Source organism: Panthera uncia (genome assembly GCF_023721935.1).
Source record: "Panthera uncia isolate 11264 chromosome C1 unlocalized genomic scaffold, Puncia_PCG_1.0 HiC_scaffold_4, whole genome shotgun sequence".
In the NCBI taxonomy this organism is placed as follows: Eukaryota; Metazoa; Chordata; class Mammalia; order Carnivora; family Felidae; genus Panthera; species Panthera uncia.
Window position 1 is genome coordinate 28,352,370 of NW_026057585.1, and position 14,331 is coordinate 28,366,700.

Below are 14,331 nucleotides of genomic sequence, written 5' to 3' on the forward strand. Positions count from 1 at the left end.
TGTAATGGGACGCCTGGGTGGCTCATGAGGTTAAGCATCCGACTTTGACTTCGTGAGATTGAGCCCCACATTAGGCTCCACACTGACAGTGCAGAGCCTGTTTGAGATTCTCTCTCTCCCTCTCTCTCTCTGCCTTTCCCTCTGCTTGTGTTCTCTTTCTCTCTCTCAAAACAATAAGTAAATAAACTTAAAAATAAACAGTATATGTGAAGCACAATAAAACAAAGTGCAATATAATGAAATATCCCTGTAGAGATCCCTTATGTCCTGTGGGTGACAGTGAAGGTACTGATGTACCTGAAACTCAGGTTCCTGTAAACTCTGATATTCCGTGATTCCTAATGCGAAAGGACGTTGAGATAGGCTAAAAAGTTTGTTTTGTTTTGTTTTGTTTTTTAGGACACAGGCCATAGCTGGAGAGGTGGTAATAATAGTAATTATAGTTGTATGATAATAAAAAGGAGTTAATCCTCTAAACTGTCTTATGGGGGCAGATACTATTATTATCCTCATTGTAGAGATGAAGAATCCAAGATATGGAGTGGTTAAGTAACTGCCCCAGGTTACAAAGCTGAAGTGTGGCAGGGCTGAGATACAAACCTGAGACACTGGCTTCATGGTCAATAGAGAATTAGGATTTTGGTTGTTTGAGGAATTCATCACCCAACATGTCATTATGAGCACCTGTCACATGCCAGGCACTGTGTCATGCTCTGGTATAGTTGGAGGATAAGCAAAAGAAACATAACATGATCCTTGCCCTCATTGGGTTTCCAACTAAGTAGAAGACATAGAAACATATACCCAAATAAATGAATGGCTCACAAATGCCCAAATGGATTTATAACCAAAAGTAGATACTGGCTATAAAGGGAAAGTGTAATAGTTGTAACTAGTTTATGGAGTCTCTTAGTTTAATCAGACTTAAAAATGTGGCTCTGGGCCAGGGCTACTTAGCTGGGCACAACCCTCTTGTTCCTGGTCTATACGTGGTGATCTTATCAGTGGCACTGCTTGATTGGCCCATACCTGCTGCAAACTCTGGAAATGCCAGCTCCATAGATTCTCCTGAACCTTTTAGCTTCACTGTGAAAGGAGCAACAAACAGCACACTAGTTGTTCATAGATTTCTCTCCAGACCGTTAGCTCTGTTTTCCTCATAACAGAGACACCTGAGCAGTGAGCTACCTGGCTAGGAGAGGAAGGAATATGGTTTATTATTATAATTGAGTTTGACATACATACATCGACGATTGATAATTTGGCATTCACATTAAACATTTCCTTCATGCCTTTAACAGCCAGTTGTTGAGGGGCATCTGAGTGGCTCATTCAGTTGAGCGTCTGACTCTTGATTTCAGTTCAGGTCATGATCTCATGTGGGATTGAGCTCTGTGTTGCACTCTGTGCTGTGGAACCTGCTTGGCATTCTCTCTCTCCCTCTCTCTCTGCCCTTCTTCCACTCATGTGTGTTCTCTCTCTCTCAAAATAAACATTAAAAAAAAATTGTTGAGTGCCCTGATTATATATAAAATCCTTAAATTAAATGTAGTTCATGGCCCAGTTTGTACACATGGCTGTAATTAGTAATATTTGGCATGGCCAGAACAAAAGTTGGTAGATTTTTCTTTTTAATCTCTTGTCTCCTGTCTATAATCAGGACCAGTGGTTACAGGCTTTAACTCAGCTCACCAGCAGTTATGGTTTTCTCCTTCCATCGTTCCTGACTATATCCCCACTTACAGCTTCTTGTCTTGCCACTTACCCAGACTCTGCACCCCAGCCTTACCTGAGGGCTCACCAGTCCCAGAGAATGCTCACTGTAGCATGTTATGCCTTTGTGTTTCTGTGCACATCCTTACCTCTGTTTCTCCCACCTTTTCTTTTTCATCAGACACCAGTTTGCTAGAGGTTAAAGAAGAGAAAATCCATTAAGTAACTATCTTAGGCTCAAACTGAGGTCTGGTTGATGAATGGGTTTGGCAATGTGATCCCTCAGGGTTAATGAGAGGCAGCTTCCCAGCCTTCCAAGTCCCACTTTGCCAGAAAATACTGCATTAGTAGGAATTAAATTATAATTTTTATTGGTTGTGTGCCTAAATTGCATTTAATATTTTGAATCCAGATCAAATAAGTATTTTTTTCTTTTAGTAAAGAAGTAGACTTTCTTTTAATAATTTTGTGTGTCTCAGACTCACACAGGAGAAAATAGATTGCATTTTCTTCCATCCTTCAAATCTTCATATTCGTTCTTGGTCTCAGTGCTGAGCCATTTAGGCAATAACATCCCATAAATTCTACTTTCCCCATAAATGAATACCAAAGGGGAGTTAGTGTCCTCTTTATTCCTGGCTTCCTTTAGATCGTGTCAGAACAGGAATAGATGTACCATCTTACAGATCAAAAGTAAACAACAAGAAAGTCAGCCAAGGTGATGCCAGATTACTCTCTGGATTTTAGAAATTCCCTGGAGGTAGAAAAATGGACTGTTCTCGCCTTTGGGAGTTATACTTCCGGAATTTGCTCAGAGAACAGGAATTTTTACTCCAATACTGCACAGCTTTATTTTAAATCTTTCCACTGCAATTCTTAGAAGTAATTTTGGGGGAGAAGTGGCTAGGGAGTAGTATAAGAACATCTTATCTTAGATATTTTATTAATCATTCTAAAAGCTCAGAAAGAAAACATTTTTTCAATGGAGAAAATATTTTCATTCATTTACTTCTCCTTCTCCCCTCAAGGGACTTTATGTCTCTAATAGTATTTGAAATTTGTAAAGCATTGGCATGTATCGTGTCTCATGATATATGAGCCTCTCATAAAGTAAGAGAAAGAGAGATTATGGGAAACTTCCAAGACAGGGTCCCATAACTGGTAAGCAGCAGATCTGGATTTAAAATGTCAGCTCTCACATTTCCTGGTCCAGTTGGCTCTAATATGGGGACCCTTCTCTTGCTATGCCTAGTGGTGACTTCTGGAACATACTTCATCAGCTACCTGTTCTCTTCAGATTATAAAAAACACGAAACAATCCCACTGCCTCCCAGAACTGCATGAATCCCCTCTGATATTTGTTGGTTGTATAGTGGTATCTTGCTCAAATGGAAAAGTGTGTGCCCTTTATAACCAGGCACTTCCCAACACTTTGAGAATTTAAATTCTTTTTTTTTAATGTTTTATTTATTTTCAAGAGAGAGAGAGAGAGACAGAGTGCAAGCAGGGGAGGGGCAGAGAGAGAGGGAGACAGAATCAGAAGCAGGCTCCAGGCCCTGAGCTGTCAGCACAGAGCCTGATGCAGGGCTTGAAGCCACGGGAGAACCGTGAGATCATGACTTGAGCTGAGGTCGGTCACTTAACCCACTGATACCCAGGTGCCCCCAGAATTTAAATTCTTAAAGGTACCCTGCCCTTTGTTTCTTTTTGGACTTGTAAAAACAAACTTGAACATGGGAAATTCTTCAACATGGTTGCACCATGATTTGAACACAACAGTATACAAATAAGCATTGGCTTTTGACCCAGTTGGCAGTTGACTTCTTGGAAGAGGGCTAGTTGGTCCAGTGGAAGGTCTGGATTTACATACTCACTTGGAGGATGAAATAAACTATGATAAGACATGCCTAAGGAGTTGTACTATAGAAAAATCTGGCTGTTTTTTCCTGAGAAACACAGATTACAGGTTTTAGGCCACTAGAAACTCTTCTGCTTGTCTTTTTTCTACTAAGGATAAATTTTAGCCTTAAGTCAAGTTTTATTGTTGAAAAGCCTAGGGGGGACTTTGGTAGAAGGGCCCCCCTTTGGATCTTAATGGTGGTACATTCCACAGCTCCATCCCCAAAGGGTTGTAGCTCAATGAGTTGTAATTTGAGATGGTATAAACACCAGCCTATGCTGTGTACACAGCAGGCACTCTTGAGCTCAGGCCTTCCAGGTGTTTTTTCCTGGAGCTTTGTTTTGCATCCTATCCGAGAATATGTCACATTCCCTTGCATGAAGCTCACTTAGAGCCCGGCTGTGCTATTGCTGAGAAATCATCTTGGGTGCCCTTTCCTACAGATTTTCGCATCCCATTGGGGGTTGATGGAATTTTCAGCTCAGGGGCAGAATAGATCCTCCAGTGCCCAGGCGCACAGTCTATGGGAGTTTGTCCCTCTTCACAGCTGACAGCATTGCAGAATTCCCTGTGGGACAATAACAGAAACTCTTATTAGCCAATGGTGTTGTTGGAATAAAATCTCCCCACTGCAATGTCTTGGTCCCAGGCTATAATGTTACCCCTCCATTCCCTCTGCATCTTTACCACTTTTTATTGCAGCTGAACACACGCTCCTCATTAGTACCCTGGGTGATATGGGGAATCAGTGTGCTGGAAATTATGTGCAATAGGTACCAGATGTTTGTGTCAACTTGGTATGCGTTGGTATTTAAAATGCTTAAGGATCACATTTATTAAATGTGAAAATTACTTATTGCACCTCCCCCCAAACAATAACTCCCCCACCCCCAATATTTTACTCTCTGTTGCATGAGGTGTGATAATAATTTCTTTGGGGACAGATTAAATTTAAAGTGTGTGCAGCAAATGCATCTGTTCCCAGATGCTTCGTCTGCATTCTGTCAAGCCTTAGGGCTGGCCTGCAGCCAGCGTGGATGTGGGGGTTCTGTAACAGAGATTGGAATGCTGTGTTGTAGCTAAAGGACATAATGAAAGGGTGAGTCCATTTGCATTTTTTTCTTTAAGTGGAACTGGGAATTTAGACATTGATGTTATAGCCAGATCTTAGGAACATTTCCCATGTGTGCAGATAAGCAAACATGAGTGAAAAAGAGGAAGATGACATTTGGTAAAATGAGAAATAAGTTTGTGCTTTCTCATTGAGTTTATGAAATCTTTTAAATCAACTAAAAGTTTGCAAGTGCGAACTAAGCAGTCTGTTTTATCAAACATGAGTTAATGTGTAGGTTTGGCCAATAAGTCTGCTTGTTCATCAAGCACTGAGGTGAAGGACAGGAAAATGCAGGGTAGAAGCCAGCGGTGACTATCCGTGGGAAAAGCTTAGACCTGGAGGCTGAGAGACCGGGTTCGAATCCCACCCTGCCCTCTACTGGTGGTGTGTGACCTTTGGCAAGTTACTTAGCCTCTAGGGGTCCCCGTTTCCACCACTCTAAAATGGGAGTTTTAACAGTACCTTTACAGTGCTGCAATGAGGATTAGAAACAATATGTGCATAGTGTGTGGCCCAGAGAAGGTGCATGATAGCCGTATACATGAGGAATTAAACCCTGGCTTATCACAGGAGGTGGAGGCCTAGGGTGTCACCATATGCTCCACAGTGTTGCCCCAGGTGGCCCAGCTGCTGAACACAGGGCTCTGCTTTGTGAAGGAGGCCACTTGGTCTGGGCCACCTGGTGAGCTTCTCTCCACAGGGTTTACTTGAATCTGTGCTGTCTTCAGGTCAGTGAATGTTTTTAGTCAAGAGAAGTAGCATCTTGTGAGTGAATTGGGGCCATGGGTCTGTCCTGGTGGCTGAGGAGGGTGTATTGAGAAGGAAAAACACAGTCTGACTTCAGGGTAGGAAGGAGGACAAGTCAAACAAAACACAACACCCAGCAGGATTTGGGGGAGATCAGATTGCTTGTGTAGCCAGCAGAGAAGGATAAACTCAGCTCACGCTATCAGACCAAGGGAAAGTTAGACTTCTTTGAGAATTACCCGCGAAGAATCCTGGAGGGGGCAGGTACTAGATGCCTGGAATAAAAAGAAATATCTAGATGGGGAGGCAACAGTGGGAAATGTCTCTGGAAGCAGACCCGTATGTACATTACTGTTAAGAAGCAGTCCGTCGAAGTATGCACCCAGCTTTGTGGCTTGCAACATGTGATAGTGGCAATTATATCTGTTCTGTACACATCAGAGAGTTTCTGTGAGGCCTCTGATAAAGAATCTGTACGATGTTCTTTTTTTTTTTTAGTAAAATGCCTTCTGACTATAAACATTGGTGCAAGGTGAACAGGAATGTGCATTTATGATATTGTTGCCTTTAGCTAGCATTTCTTTCTGTATCACTTATGCCCTGCTTGACCCTTACGGTGGTAAAGTAGCTTTTGCTGTGCTGATTGGCATCATCACGGAGCACGCCACTCATTTGCCTCATGACTTGGGGGAAGAGATAGCTCAGGGAAGGAAGGGCTGTGGGTTTCCAGTGGTGGCCACAAGAGAAACTCCCAGCCTTCCGATGCTGTCAGTGAGAGCCTGTGTGAGCAGTTCCTCAGCTCACAGGTCACCACAGAAGTGAGCAGATGAGTCAGATAGGGTTTCAGAACATGTTTTCCTAGTTTCCAAGCCTTTGTGGCTATGAGGTGCTGCACTTGGGCCCCTTGGTGGCCACCTTGCTAGCTTAGGCTTGTGTAGTAGAGCCTGGGGGTGGGTCACACTCTTCCTAGGTGGAAGCTTCCTTCTGGATGTGGCTCTGGCCTTGTGTGAGCAGATGCAGTAGAAGCTGCTTTGAGGCCAGTTGGGAGAGACGGGAGACCAGTTCCTAGAGGCTTGCTCTGGTTTCAGGAGAGGGGCAGGAAGGCCTGCACCTGACCAGAGGTGGCAGGAGGCTGGAGGCTTGCTGATGGCAGAGGGGAGCATTGTGCCACCTGGAGAACACAAAAACAAGTTTGTGTTTCCTGCCTGCTGTGACATTTGAGGGTGGGGAAGTCCCAGCCGGGACTTGATTCTTAGCAACCAAAAATGCCACCTCCTTTGTATCATGATTGATTCCACCACCCCTCCCCCCACTCCCTTATTATAAGATGGAAGTTTTATCTACTAGGTAAAGAGTGAAAGGAAGAATTCTAGGATAGAGTCTCCTATTTGTATGAAATCCTTTTTTTAAAATGTTTATTTATTTTTGAGACACACACACACACACACACATACACACACACAGAGTATGAGCAGGGGAGGGGCAGAGAGAGAGGGAGACAAAGAATCCAAAGCAGGCTCCAGGCTCTGAGCTGTCAGCACAGAGCCTGGTGTGGGGCTCGAACTCACAAACCGCGAGATCATGACCTGAGCCGAAGTCAGGCGCTTAACCGACTGAGCCACCCAGACGCCTCTGTATGACATCCTTTGAGCATCTTGTGGTTCTTTCCCTTTCCTCTCCCACCGCCTTCCCTCATTAATATTTGAGTATGTACTGTATGCCAGACGTTATGCTGGGATAAAGGATACAGCAATAATCAGAATAATAGGGCTCCGTTCTTCTGTGATGTTTGCAGTCTTTGGGTATATGTAGACATTAAACAAATCATTGGACAAATGATTATATAAGTATAACCACATGAAGTGCAGTGAAGAGAAATGACGAGTACCATGTGAGTATTTAAAAATGTATTCTCTAATGTAAGAGAAGTAAGAGAAGCTGTCTTGAAAGATCAGAAGAATGAGTAAGAATTTGCCACCGCATGGCAGGGCAGAGGAACAAGAATGGTGGGAAAGTCTTCCTGGAGGATACCTTGTATATGAAGTCTCTGGTGGGAAGAAGGTTAGCATTTTTGATGAAATAAAATAAAGGTAGATTAAGCTGCAAGTGTCAGAAAACTCAAAATGATATTGGCTTGAAAAAAATTACATGTGTTCCATATAAAAAGAAGTAGTCCAAAGCTCATCCAGTAGCTCCATCTTCATCAAGGACCTAGGCAACTTCTGTCTTATTGCTTTGCCCCACTCAGCGTGTTGTTTCCATTTTGTGGCCCAAGATGGTTGCTCTGGCCCTACTCATCACATCTGTCTTCCTGCCCCCAGGAAGGAGGAAAGGGCTGAAGAACACAACTTGCCTTCGAAAGAAATCTCTTGGAAATTTCATGTGTCACCTTTGGTTATATCTTCTTAGCCAGAATTTTGTCACATGGCCATACCTAGCTGCAAACATTAGCTAGGACTTCCAGTACAATATTGAAAAGGAGTGGTGATAAGGGACATCCTTGCCTTATTCCTGATGTTAATGAGAAAGCTTCTAGTTTCTCTCCATTAAATATGATGTTAGCTATAGGTTTTTGGTGTTTTTTTTTTTTTTTCACATGCTCTTTATCCACTTGAGGAAGTTCCTATCTATTAGTTTGCTCCGAGTTTTTATCATGAGTGACTGTTAGATTTTGTCAAATGCTTTTCCTACATCTGTTGATAGGATAATATGATTTTTCTTCTTCAGCCAGTTGGTAAGTTGGATTACATCAATTGATTTTCAGACATTATGGATCTGGGTTGAATCCCACTTGGTTGTGGCATGCATTTCTTTTTTAGATTGTTGGATTTAGTTTGCTTATATTTTGTTGAGGATATTTGCATCTGTGATCATGAGAGATATTGGTCTTTTCTTTTTTTTTAATTTTTTAAATGTTTATTTTTGAGAGACAGAGATACAGGACATGAGCGGGGGAGGGGCAGAGGGAGACAGACACAGAATCTGAAGCGGTCTCCACGCTCCGAGCTGTCAGCACAGAGCCTGACGTGGGGCTCGAACTCACAAGCCATGAGATCATGACCTGAGCCAAAGTTGGATGCCTAACCGACTGAGCCACCCAGGCACCCCTAGTCTTTTTCTTGTCTTTAGATATCTTTGCCTGGTTTTGGTATTAGGGTAACACCTCACAGAATGACTTAGGAAGCATTCCCTCTGCTTCTACTGAAAGAGATTATAGAGAATTGGTGTAATTTCTTCATTAAACGTTTGGTAGAATTTTCCACTGAACCCATCTAGATCCAATATGTTTTTATGAAAAATTTCACCATGCAGAGATGTGAGCCCCAGAGGTAGGTGTGAGTGTCACTCCTTGGGTGACCTTACAACAGTTACTTAAGTGCATTAAACGTATTCTCTTTTTCTTTAAAATAGGGATACTACCACTTTATTATGATGGTGTTCAAGGTTATACAAACCCAGAACTGCCCAGCCTATAATGAGCACTTAACAAATAGGAGCAATTTATTATTATTTTTTTTTACTACCCCAGACTGACATTGTGTGTTGAATTGTTGAAGCCACCATTTCTTATATACTTTTGGAAGATAAGGGTACATAATTCCTAATTTCTTTTCTTTCTTGCTTTTTGGCTTTACAGATAGCTTAATCATACTTGTAGCTTTTTTTTTTTTTTAACTTCGAGGAAAAAAATTCATTAAGAGATCTCAAAAACCAACTACCACTCTGGTATATTTGATGGTCAGAGATGCTCTATATGGAGTGTGTTTAATCATTGACCCCAGTGGGTCTTTGAAGTGCATCTATCCAATCAGTTGATCATAGTGTGCCCTGTGCGTTGCTTTTTTCTTTGACCTTGGGCTGACTCCTATAACACATGGCTGGAACTATAGCCCGTTAAGTGGGATCTTCCCTGCCCTGACTCTGGCAAGATAAAAACCATAGATTCTAAGGTGAGGATTGCTTGTCCTTAGCAATCTTTAGGAAAGACTTTATCCTCGGATTTGTTGCCAGTGAGTTTTTTCTCTAGCCCTAGTGTGGTGATTTAAGGGAGATCCTGACAGGTGATGGTGGCATTGTAAGGAGGAGGGCAAGTCAAGCAGATTGCAGATGTGTTTTGGGTGGAACCACAGGCCATTTGGAGCTTTGCACATACATACAAAAGTGGTGCTGAAGAGCTTTTTTTTTTTTTTTTTTTTTTTTTTTTTAAGTTTTTCTCTATAATCTCTACACCCATCATGGGGCTCAACCTCATGACCCCAAGATCAAGAGTCGGATGCTCTACTGACTGAGCCAGCTGGGTGCTGTTTTCAGTTTTTATTTAAATTCCAGTTAGTTAACGTGCAGTGTAATATTAGTTTCACGTATACAATATAGTGATTCAACACTTCCGTACAACACCTGGTGATGATCACAATAAGTGCATTCATTAATCCCCATCACCTATTTAACCCATCCCTCTACCCTGAAAAGCATTTTTATATGTGCTCAATTTATGATAATGGAAAAGTCATGGCAGGAGGCTGTGAAACCAGTTCCCCAGAGTTGAGTAGGAAGTAGTAGGAGACTCTGGAGCTTTGGGGTGTGAGATATACCAGACACCCCTCTGCAGTTGGTGAGGACAGGAGGGGAAACAGTAGGGGGAGCACCTGCTCATACTGTTTGCCCTACATGGGGACTTCAGGGACTCCTATGTCCAGTACCTGATGCCTTTGCCACTGTGACATCTTCCTTCACCACCGCTGTTTCTCGGAAAGCAGCTGGGCACAGGACAGCAGTACAGAGAACAGCAGTGATTATTTGAGAAGGTACATACTTCATTTCAGACCAGATAACTATTATCAACCTAGACAATTTCCATGAGTTCTGAAATAGACTTGGCACACTAGGCAGGGTGTCTGCTTATAGTATAGCAGTGGGGATGCAGGATTGCCTGGTTCTGAACGACATTTGCATTTTAATTTTGCACTGGGTCTGTAATCCTGGAGAGTACTTTTGCTATGTAATAAGTCAGGAAGAACTCGTTGGGAGTGAGTTTAGGTCTCTTATCAGGTTCCACTTGGAAGGCTGCGGTTTAGTGGATGCTATATGATCAAGTCTCAGTCTCCCCATGTATCCAATGGAGACAACACCAAGCTTGCAGAGATATATTATGGGTCCCTCTTTCTTAGATGTCTCTTTCTGTCAACCCAGCCAGTGTGCAATGAAGCCCAAGTAGTACCTCACATCACTCTTGCCCATGTTACCTCCTTACAGCCGAATCCAAGTCTCTAGAATGGTGCCTCAATCAACAGTCAGGGAGGAGGCAGTTGTTGTTGTTGTTGTTGTTGTTGTTGTTGTTTGTAAGCCCAGTGATTCCCTTCACAAATATTTTTTGAGCATCTTCTACATGCCAGATGCTGTGATCGGTGCTGGGGACACAAAGATGAGTAACCCACAGTCCGGGAGGTCATACTGTACTAGCAGGGACAGATGTGTATACACTGGTGGTTACAGTGTAGACAATGAAACCGCAGAGATGGGCAAAGAAATTATGAGAGGATGGAGGAAGAGTACCTCCCTCAGCTTGGAGTGTTTGTTGTGGGGACAGAGTTCGAGTGGAAGAGGAATTTGGGTAAAAGAAAAAAACTTGAATAAAGGCATGGAGTTAAGAAACATCATGGTATCTTTGGAGAACTTTCAGCCAATTGGGGTTGCTGGAGTAGGGAGGGGTGAGACTGGAGAGAGAGGAAGGGACTGATCAAGAAAGGCCTTGTGTGCCTGGTGGAGGAGCTTGGGCTTTCTTCATAGGCCAGAAGTCCTTAAGGGACCGGACATGCCCACAGAGATGGGAGGGGCAGGCATTCATATTGGGAATAACCATCCCATTGAGCACCCTGGGTAACGTGGGTGGTGCTTGCATGGAAGGTGGCTTGGAGAGCTGGAGACCAGAGTCACCTTTTAGGAAGATCTGCAGTTGTCTAGAGACAGAGGTGATAAGAATCACAGAAGGTAGAGCTGGGCAGGGATGGATGTTAGGATTTAAGTTTTGATGATTAGAGGAAGGGAGAATCAGGAGGCGGGAGCCAAGTATTTCCAGGATTCTAATTTTCCTATTTGAAGCTCTACTCATATGCTTTTCCCTCTCTTGGGAGGATTCTTCTGACCTCTGGCCCAAATTTTGCCATACAATGCTGGCCCCAATTAGCCCTGCTCATTATATCTTGCTTTGTATTGTTCTTAAGTTTGTTTTGCTCTAAGAAGGGGGAAGTGCTTAAAAAGTTGAGACTGTATCTTATACTTTTTTGGTGCAATTTTAGGTGTTTAATGTTATTTATGCATACTGTTATTGGGCTTTAGGCAATTTATTCCATTTACTTCTGGTTTTCTTCTACAAGAGGAAGGAATTGAACACAGATGTCAAACGGGAGGTTTCCTCCATCCAGAGGAATACATTCGTGACTTGTGTATCTAAAAGGGAATTTAAATAATCAAATACACATCAAAATCATCTGAAAGGAATTCAAGAGATGGGGGTTTTAGAATAGGTTAAGCTTTTTTGCCATTCAGTTCTGGAAAGAACTTACCTGGAAAGGTTCCTAAAGGTTGGCAGTGGCTTGATCATCCAGACTAATTAATTTAACTGTAGCACAGTTAATTGCTGTTTCTGAGGGGTTTGTGTTTATGATTCTTTCTGCAGATCCAGAGCCCGGGACCCAGTGTGAAGTGTCGCCTGTCAACGCCTCCCATCCTGTCCAGGCGTTAATGGAGAGCTTCACTGTCTTGTCGGGGTGTGCCAGCAGAGGCACGACGGGGCTGCCACAGGAGGTGCATGTCCTGAACCTCCGCGCTGCTGACCCAGGGCCTGACCAGCCTCAGAGAGAGGTAGGCGTAGGCACCAGCTTTCTACTCACTGCCCCTCTGAGTTTGTAAAGACACTTCTCTGTTTTTCCATTCCGGGTTTAGCAAGGATGCTGGTGTGTGAATATAAGTGGGGAGGAGGGGACACAGTGTACGCAGATTGCTCTCTAGACTGGGCAAGTCTAGGACATCATTCTGGAGAGATTTTTCAGCCTTGTAACTTTCCTGGCTACCCCTATTGGAAAGAATGTTCTTAAGAATTTCGTCTTTTAAACATGGCTGTCAAAAAATAAAATAAGGTGCCTTTTTTCTGTAATTGTAAGATGTCTTTCTCATCTCCTCCTGTGTCCCTGTGTTTCTTATTTCTTTCCTTTGTCTTATGAACCTGCTGCCCCTGCAGGATGAGTCGGTGGAAATTGGAGAACTCTCTGAAATAAAGATGGTGGTACTTTGTACCTGAATGAAGAGTGCTGGAGGATAGCTCCTTATGCTATCTAGGCAGCTTCTTGAAGATAGTGCTGGCCTAGGTGATGGTGACGAGCCAAGCTCGTAGTGACTCAGTATTTCATCCGTCCTCAGTGCTATTTGAAGCACTCATACACTTAGCCCACGAAGTCCTATTATTATCCTCCTTTTACAGGTGACAGGTGCAGAAGTAACTAACTCACACAAGGTCATCACTTTAAAAGAAAAATGGCCTCCTCTTTTCCTGTGGCTCAGAAATGACCTAGTTTGTGGGTAATGGTCGTCACACTGGAATATAACACACAGTTGCCATTCTTTCTTTTTTTAAGCTTCTGTGTGTCAGAAATGTTATCAATCAGGTATTATCCCTCCATGGAGAGAGAAATCGTAGTAAATCCTGATCACAGCGAAGTGTAGGGAAACTAATGCAGAATGGAATTTGTCTTTGCGTTTTCTCCTGGTCAAGGAAATTCATTTCCAGAATTATTTGTTTATGTGCCTCAACCACTCTGCCTTTTGTGGGGAGTAGGAATAGGAGAGGTGAGGTGTCCAGAAGGAAGAGCAAACTGATCTTCATCTCATGAAAGTGTGCAGAGTTGGCTCATTTCAAAGACAAATCATCTAACCTTTTCAGCTACTCTGGAAATTATTGTTAATACACTTGGTTGCTTGCCATTGTTGCTGCAACACATATTTCAGGTCAGATTTCTTTATCCTAGCAATGTGTCTTTAATTCTTAACTTATGGGGGAGATTGTGGTGGGAGGGAAAGGAGGAGGAGGAAATGCAGTTCCTGTGAAGCGTTGCTGACTCCAGCAATTCCTTAGCAGCAATAATTACTCATTTTATATGTGCTCTCTCAGAGGAACTAAGAAAGAAAAGAAAGTTTGAGCTATTACAGAAGCAGCAACAGCAGAAATTCTGGATTTTAAATTGTGCAGTACTGTTGTTGACTCTGAAAATAGATTCCAATAAGACGATTGAAGTAAAAGAAAAACACCTCCAGGAATGATAGCAGATTTCTCCACACTTGCATTTACTACGTTAGATTAAAATGTTCATGGCAGTAAATTACTAAATCAGCTCTTTCCCCCAGCTTGTTATTGGTGCAGGATCAACTCTAAGATCTATTATAAATCCACCCTTCTCTGACATACATATTCTGAGGGTACATAAAACTAGCTGGCATCCAGGGACGTAGTGTGTTCAGTGAGGGAGTAAAGAAATGGGGCCTATAGGGGATAGTCTCAACAATTTGTTTAAAAACCTAAACATTACTCTCCTTTCTTCAGTATTCATATAGTACATGTATATGTATGACTTGGGGTTAGTGATTTGAAGATATTTTTGAGATGAGGCAACTGAAGGAAATTGCATCCTTTCTTTCTTTCTTTGGGGACTTTTTAGGAATTAGATGGTTGCAATTCATTCCTTTTTGAAAACAAGATTTTGGGATATGTGATCTTTGGAAATTCTATCTGGCACTGAGTTGCTCTCAGACGTTGGAGTATTTTATGTACAGATGTGAGTGTAGAGCACAACATCAGAGTGGTTGG

General features: G+C 42.6%; 1 protein-coding gene across 2 annotated transcripts in view; it reads left to right on the forward strand.

The window, feature by feature from the left end:
• TGFBR3 (transforming growth factor beta receptor 3) overlaps positions 1 to 14,331 on the forward strand; it is a 207,212-nt gene that overhangs the window by 75,644 nt on the left and 117,237 nt on the right. For both annotated transcript variants that reach the window (XM_049616798.1, XM_049616797.1), the window contains one exon: positions 12,151 to 12,335. In XM_049616798.1, coding sequence (XP_049472755.1) covers positions 12,151 to 12,335 — 185 coding nt within the window. The remainder of the gene's footprint in view (positions 1 to 12,150; positions 12,336 to 14,331) is intronic.